This window comes from Otolemur garnettii, unplaced genomic scaffold (assembly GCF_000181295.1).
Source record: "Otolemur garnettii isolate 467f Iridium unplaced genomic scaffold, OtoGar3 scaffold00012, whole genome shotgun sequence".
Taxonomy (NCBI): domain Eukaryota; kingdom Metazoa; phylum Chordata; class Mammalia; order Primates; family Galagidae; genus Otolemur; species Otolemur garnettii.
This window is the reverse complement of record NW_003852407.1, coordinates 29,945,808-29,953,993: the sequence shown is the minus strand read 5'-3', so window position 1 is coordinate 29,953,993 and position 8,186 is coordinate 29,945,808. Positions and strand designations below refer to the sequence as shown.

The following is an 8,186-nucleotide window of genomic DNA, read 5'->3' as shown; positions in this document are numbered from 1 at the left end:
GGCTATTTTTTTGGTTGCAGCCATCATTGTTGTTTGGTGGGCCCAGGCTGGATTCGAACCCACCACCTTCAGTGTATGTGGCTGGCACCTTAGCCACTTGAGCCACAGGCGCCGAGCCAAAAATTTAAAATTCTATACTTAAATTCTACATTTAAATTACATTTTCTATATTTAAATTCTACAGAAACAATTATTTTCTTTGGTCTTTCATTCTAGACCTGAATCAATAAAATTAAATTTTATGACTTAAAAAATGATATATTAGGTAATTCTGTAACTGCCAATGCATTCATTTTTACTGTTTTAAAATACCTATTACAGCTTTTTAGATATACTTAGTTATAAGGTAATAAAGCAATAATGAAATTGTAGCAAAATCATACCTGAACAACCCAGGGACTGTTAGCAAAAGCCATGATGTCTCTTTCTTCCCAGAAAAAAGCAGAATCAGATCTCTTAATCATTTCAAATTTGCTAAGAAGCTTCATAGCATATACCTTCCTGGTAGATTTATGCCTTACCTTGAAAATTGAAAAAAATGAACCTTTTGTGAACACTTACAGCTCATTGTTTCATAGAACAATTTATTAAATGATTCTAATACTTATTAAATAATTTAACATTATTGTTTTAGCTATTTTTGTTTCTTCTCTTCTAATTGTTCCAATTAGCTAATCTCAATTACTAGAAATAAGTAATTATTTTATTCCCTATATCATAGCATACTTCCCCTATCCCCCGCAGTATATGCTGTTTCCTCTTTAAAAAGCCTACTTATGCTTGTGCTGTGGTATAGCATTTTACATAGCCTAATATTAGGAGCAAAGATTTCTTTTCTAATGCTTGAGACCTCTGTTCTACCCATGAATGACTGAGGAAAACTCTTCCTACTATTGCTGGATTTGACCTTAGGCTTTCATACACTTAGACAAGAATGTCTAGAGCAATGTAAAGTAAGAATTCTATAAAAACAATGCTTTCCCAAATAATAAGTAAAAGACACAAGTGGATTTTTAAAGATTTAATAAAATTTTTCTTTTAAAATCTCATTAAAATAACTTACCAATTGAACTTCTCCAAATGCACCTCTACCAATCACCTTGACTACTTCATAATCTTCAGCTTTCATTCGTAAATCTCTAATTTTATTTATTGTATCTTTATCTGTGTAAAAAGAAAAGTTTATAATTTTAAATCACTAAAAAGCATTATAACTAAGATTATTTACTTTACATTCAAGTTCTTGAGAAATACAATTATAAAACAAAAAAACTTCATGAAGGATTATTTGCTACATAGTTGAACCTGAAGTCATAAAATAGAGAAAAGTACAATGTGCTGAGATATTTATTTTATTTTATTTATTTATTTTTTTTTTTTTTGAGACAGTGTTTCACTATGTCGCCCTCAGAGTGCCGTAGCGTCACAGCTCATAGCGCCGTAGTGTCACAGCTCATAGCAACCTCAAACTCTTGGGCTTAAGTGATTCTCTTGTCTCAGTCTCCCAAGTAGCTGGGACTACAGCCGTCGCCACAGTGCCCCGCTATTTTTTGTTGCAGTTGTCGTCGTTTAGCAGGCCCAAACCAGGCTCGAACCTGCCAGCCCCAGTATATATGGCTGGCACCATAACCACTGAGCTACAGGCGCAGAGCCTATGCTGAAATTTTTTAAAAAATAAATTCTAGAAGGACTTCACTCTAGCTAATAAAAGCTTTTATTAAAAATTTGACTTAACAGAAAGCCTTTAAAACAAATGTCACACTACAAACAAAAACTGTAATTAGCTAATTTGTTCCACATGGTAGATATTTTAGATTAACAGAATAAAATTTTCTTTATTTTAGGTCAGTTTTCATGATCCTTTAAAAAAGATTTAACTACTTTAAGATAGTAAAGACAAATATGTTAAGGAATCACAATAAATTTTCCAATTGGTAATCTTAATATTTTCATCATTTCATTTCTCAATTTGAGCCTGGATTTAAAAACGCACAGTGAAAAATCACTACAATTATTTATATAAACCTGTCAAGCCACAAACTACAATAATTTAAAAATTCCCACTGGATAGATATTCTAATTCCTAATTTGGTCATAGATTAAAACAGGGCTATTTTAATCCACATGGGTCAACACTGGCATGAGATTACATGGAAAAAGCTTCACATTTCAGAGTTGCACAAAATACAGACCAGCTATTAAAGTTAAGTTCTAGTTCCTAACGAAAGTTGCATTAACATTCTTGTCTTTCTTCTTAAGTGCACATTTAAACTCAAATGTTTGTGTACACTGTGACCAATAAACACATGCACTAGAGAGCAAATTTCCACACAGGGATAACAAAGGCACATTTAACTTTAGTTACATATCTACCGCAAGATGCACCAGAAAAATACAGACAATAAATTAATTCACTGCAAAAATAATTACGTCTACCACACATCAAGCTATATAGTAATCAGTAGAGATACATATAAAGATAACTTTACAACACAGTTACTACTCTTAAGTAATTCAAACTCTGGCAAATGAAACAGAAACAAACACTGAAAAGAATAATTCAGAGAAAATGCAACAAGGGAAATAAGCATAGAATGTTGGAGTACTGAGGAAGATACCTAACTACGCCTGTCTGGGTAGGAGATGGCTACAAAGGTTTTCTGGAGATGGTAACACATGAAACAACTCTAAAATGAAGAGTAGCAGTTGGCCAGGTCAGAGAGAATGAAAGAGTAAACATTATAGGAAGACCTGCGACATAAGGCACAGCGAACTATGTATGAGAAGTTCTGCATTGCTAGAGTATACATTTGTAGCCAAGACTGGTAGAAGAGGCTGGAGAGCCCCCTAAATTAGTTAAAAAGCTTGAATTTCACCTGTAGGCCAGAAGTACAAATTACCATTTATCAAAAATCTTCTTCACATTAAAGTAGGGGCTCATGCTTATAAACCTAGCTCTCTAGGAGGGTGAGGCAGGTGGACTGCTTGAGCTCAGGAGTTTGAGACCAGCCTGAGCAACAGTGAGACTTGTCTCTAAAAATAGCTGGGCGTTGTGATGGGAGCCTATAGTCCCAGCTACTCAGGAGGCTGAGGCAAGAGTATCACTTGAGCCCAGGAGTCTGAGGTTGCTGTGAGCTGTGACACTCTACCAAGGGTGACAAAGTGAGATTCTGCCTCAGAAGCAAACAAACAAACAAAAAAGTGTTTAAAGTAGTGCAATATGTAAAACAGAGCAAAGAAATTGCTCTGCTTGGGGACTGGAGGGTGTCAAAGGTGTCAGGGAAAGGCTAGAGACTTACCTACTTTATGAACTCCCATAATACAGTCCCTAAAAAGTCTAGTGGAATTTTGCTGGCAACTGAGAAGCACAATTTGAAAATCACTACTATGGGCAGGAAGCCATGAAACGAAATTAAGACAATGCTGGTGGGAATGCAAATTAATTAGTTTCTTTTGGAAAGACATCTGGAGAACATTGAGAGAACTAAAAATAGACCTGCCATTTGATCCCGCAATTCCTTTACTAGGTATATATCCAGAAGACCAAAAATCGAACTACACAAAGATATTTGTATCAGAATATTTATTGCAGCCCAATTCATAATTGCTAGGTCATGGAAGAAGCCCAAGTGCCCATCGACCCAGGAATGGATCGATAAATTGTGGTATATGTATACCATGGAATATTATACAGCCCTAAAGAAAGATGGAGACGTTACCTCCTTCATGTTTATATGGATGGAATTAGAAAATGTTCTTCTTAGCAAAGTATCTCAAGAATGGAAGAAAAAGTATCCAATGTACACAGCCCTATTTTGAAACTAATTCATAGCTTTCATAGGAATGTCATAACCTAATTATAGCTTTAGAATACGGGAAGGGGGTGGGAGAGGGGAGGTGAGGGGGGTGGATGGGGGGAGAGAGGGTGATTGGTGGCGTCACCTCTATGGTTTATCCTACAAGGGTACAAGCGAATCTTTCTAAAAGCAGAGTATGAATGTCTTGACTCAATAACTGAGAAAATGACATGAAGGTCATGTTAACTAGTTTGATGAGAATATTTCAAAATGTATATGAAAACAGCACACTTACCCCATGATTGCATTAATGTACACAGTTATGCTATAAGAAATAAAAACAAAGTTGGAAAAAAAAAAAGAAAAGAAATTGAGGCAGATAAAACAACAGAGTTGAACTTATATTTCAATTAAACTACTCTGGGCAATAAAGATAAATTCAACAAGGACAAAACTGGAGGTATGAAGACTATTAAGAATATTGTAATATTCTAGATGAGAGATAATAAAGTCTAAATCAAGATAATGTGTTATATAGGGTGGACATAAAGTTTGTGCAATTTACTATGTTAAAATATTTTAAACTGCACACAAACTTTATGTCCAGGCTGCATAACAGCTTGGGCTGAGAAAGGATCCTTGGCACTAGTTATAAGTTTAGAGCAGAAATAGGCTGTAAAATTTTAAGAAAGACTGCAGAAAAGTCATTTGAAATCCAAAAGATCTTTGGCTTTAGTTTGCACTAATATAGACTTACACACCAAGTGTTAAGTGCCTCTAGTTTTATGGGTTAAGTCAAACTCAGAGTTTCTATGGCTCTCATTTTCCCAGCTCACTTCACTAAGGGTTCAAAAATTTAATGGTAAAGTCTAACCAGTAGAATTTAGTTTCCCAAACACTCAGGAATATTTATTCCTATATACCCTAATATCAGGGTATTAAAACTGAAGCCTATGTACTGTAAAGCAGTAATGTAGCAGATCCACTCCTTGGGAATACTATTATAGCCTACTCTTCCAAGGCATTTAGCTCCTTTGAGATTTAAAAAAAAAAGAAATGCATATGGCCAGCCTGCTTGAGTTTGAGATAAAAAAACAATGCATATGCATTTTTTTGCAGAAATAAGATTCTTGCTTTGTTTCTCAGTCTGGTAGGAGTTTTGAGAACCAGACTGAGAAGCACACCAAGACTCCTATCTCTGCAAAAAAAATACCAATATTAGCTGGATGCATTGGTGCATATATTTAGTCCCAGTTACTCAGGGGGTTGAGGCAGGAGGATTGTTTGAGCCCACCAGTTTGAGGTTGCAGTAAGCTATGACTGGGCCACCGCGCACTAGCCTGAATGAAGACTGAAGTCCTTTCTTTAAAACAAACCAACAAAAGAAACCAAGGCATATACTAGATGTTTTGCAAATCAATCTCTGATGACTGGATGTTACCCCATCTCCATAATTCCATACATGAGAAAGTGGGACTGGGTCTTGGCTGGAGTCTCTGGGACAGTCAAGAGTATCTATAACAACAGTCCCACTTAATTTGGCACATGGCTTTCCTAATGGGTTTTATGTCATAATTAGTGACAATCCCAGATTAGTCAATTCCTTCCTCATCCCTTATCAGCAAATTCCTATTCCTGCAAATCTGAACAATCTCTGGGGCCTCTCATACACACTGAGGCAGCATAGGGCATTCCAACACATAGTTATATAATACAATGGCTATGCATTTTTTCATTCTTCATAACCAAAGTATGCTCAGCTTTACAACTAAAATTAATTGTAAATATAAATCTTATAATCCCAGTTAATACCAAAACACCAAGATAGGACATAAATAATAAAAACAAGGCAGAAAATTAAGCACAGGAAGCTGAGTGGTAGCTATTTTCTGAAATCATTTCCTAGTGCCACTAAGAAAAACAGAGAGCAAAGGACAAATTTAGGGGGGGGAAACGTTAAAAAAAAAAAACAAAAAACTTGTTGAGTTACTTGTAAGGAAGAGGTAAGAATCAAGGAAGATATATTTAAGACAAAAAAAAAGACAAATATTCACTTGGAATCCACTATATGATAGATATTTTGAAAACTGGGGACAAACAGCGATCTCAGGGAGAGAAATAGTAAGTAAGCATTAATATCATGCTGTTACGCACATAAGGAAAGACCAAGCTTTCCTGAGTCTGTAAGGGCAGACTACGCACACAAGCTGATTCTTCTATCACTTCAAACTCTGAGTTGATTTCTCAAATAAACAAGAGTCAAAGATAAGGATTCAATATTGTCTTGTTTTTTAATTGACTACTGATGTTGCCTCCATGGTCTTCAATTCTTCAAGGAGCTGTACTTGCCCAAAGACTAACGGTCTTAAGCAAGTTTTTATCTCTACACATTTGTTTAGCTGCTGCAATCACACACCCCCACTGAACAGCTTTCTCTGCTTGGTTAACAAATAACATTTCAACCTCATTTTCCTTTAGTTTTGTGAAGAAATTCTACTAGGATTAGATATTCCCTTTTAAATGTCCTATTTCTCCAATTGCTGCTATCTTATTAGTTTGGAAGATTATAATGAATGGTTGGCCCGGTAACATCCAATGTACACTGTACTCTCTTAGTGTATCTTAGTGTATAATCACTGCATAACAGAAACAATCCTCTGCCGTTCAACTGGATAAAATAACCCACACTACTCCACTGTGCCTCAAAAGGACATCTGAAGTACACTTTTCTTTTCTTATTATGACACAATGAGTATGTGCTGGTAATTTAAAACGTGTTACAGTGATGCATATAGCACTCAGAGTCATCAAGCTGCAACTGCAGTGTGCCTGGGTATAGACTCACAGTAATAGACTGTGCTGAGCAGCAGTGTGATCCCTGCTGTAGCTACTCAACCCAGATATTGTAGCACAAAAGCAGCCCATAGATAATAATGCATTTTAAAAAGTTTGGCAGTGTCCTAATAAAACTTTATAAATATTGAAATCTGAGCTTCATACAATTCCTCATTTATAATATTATTCTTTTGATTTTTCTTCCCCCTTCATGAGCCCCAGGCAAGCTCCTAACTCACTGACCCCTGCTTGCAGGGCCAGCACTTTTAATTACTGAGCTATGGCGCCCAGCCTTGACTTTTTTTGATCATTAAAAAATATAAAAACTATTCTTAGCTCATAAGCCATACAGAAAACTGGCAATGGGTCAGATTTGGTCTGTGGGCTGTACTTTGCCAATCCCTGGTCTAGTAAAACCCAGCTCCCCTCTGAAGGCACAGCTTCCCCTGCAGCTCTCCAGTGGTGGCCTGACCTCCCACAGGCCTTAGACAACTAACCCTGGAGGTGAGATGGTGAACCCCACTGCCATCTACACCTTCCCACTCCCACATCTGCCAGCTTTGATTTTCATTGTATTAGGTTATATCTCTCACTACCTCTCACTGTTGCTGTAATCTACTGACCCTCAGGCTACCCCATCTTGCTGCTAGACAATTTTAACTCCTGGTTTACTAAACTTCCCTCCAATATTCTCTGGTCTTAATCCTTAATGATTTTAATGTAGGCACAGATAATATTTCCAATACCATGTCCTCTCAATACCTACTTTTTCAATGATCTATCTTGTTGACCATCTTATCTTAGCTATTCATTTCCATGATAACCTATTAGACCCAGTAATTATAATTTTCCTGCAATTTCAATTTCCCATAATTTAAACATAAGCATTCTTCTTTAACTTTCTGGCTTAGTCCTTTTAATAGCTTAACTCAAACAATTCCCACCCCCATCAAGATCTCCAATCCACTGATCCCCCCCTATTCTCACTGTCCCACATTACACTTATTTATAGCCTCTATCTCCTAACTACTCGACTTCAATTCTTAGCTATGTAATAACAGTCATTATTACTGTAATGTTGTCAATTATTACAATAACTCCCTTGAACATATTACTTTCAATGTGTTGAGCTCTCTTCTCCTTCACTTTAGTTTGACAAAACTACAATGCTAGTGAAATCCCAACTCTCCAACTACTCTATGTCCATAACAATGCAATTGAGTATCCCTAAATAAAAATATAAAATCACATTGACTGATTCTAGTTTTTTTGAGACAGAGTCTCAAGCTGTCACCCTGGGTATAGTGCCGTGGCATCATAGCTCACTGCAACCTCAAGGCTTAAGCAATTCTCTTGCCTCAGCCTCCCAAGTAGCTGAGATGACAGGCACCTGCCACAATGCCTGGCTCTTTTTTTTCCCCAGTTGTCTTTTTTTTTTCCCAATTATCATTGTTGTTTTAGCTGGCTGAGACCAGGTTTGAATCCACCAGCCTCAGTGTATGTGGCCAGCGCCCTACCCACTGAGCTACAGGCACTGCTGATTCTTTTTTTTTT

The 8,186-nt window shown here is 36.6% G+C and overlaps 1 protein-coding gene across 1 annotated transcript in view; it reads right to left on the bottom strand.

Moving 5' to 3' along the window:
* ROCK1 (Rho associated coiled-coil containing protein kinase 1) overlaps nt 1–8,186 on the bottom strand; it is a 155,020-nt gene that overhangs the window by 84,963 nt on the left and 61,871 nt on the right. Inside the window, exons 3-4 of the mRNA XM_012802019.2 lie at nt 1,064–1,164; nt 384–521 (exon numbers count right to left, since the gene is read on the bottom strand). Coding sequence (XP_012657473.1) covers nt 384–521; nt 1,064–1,164 — 239 coding nt within the window. The remainder of the gene's footprint in view (nt 1–383; nt 522–1,063; nt 1,165–8,186) is intronic.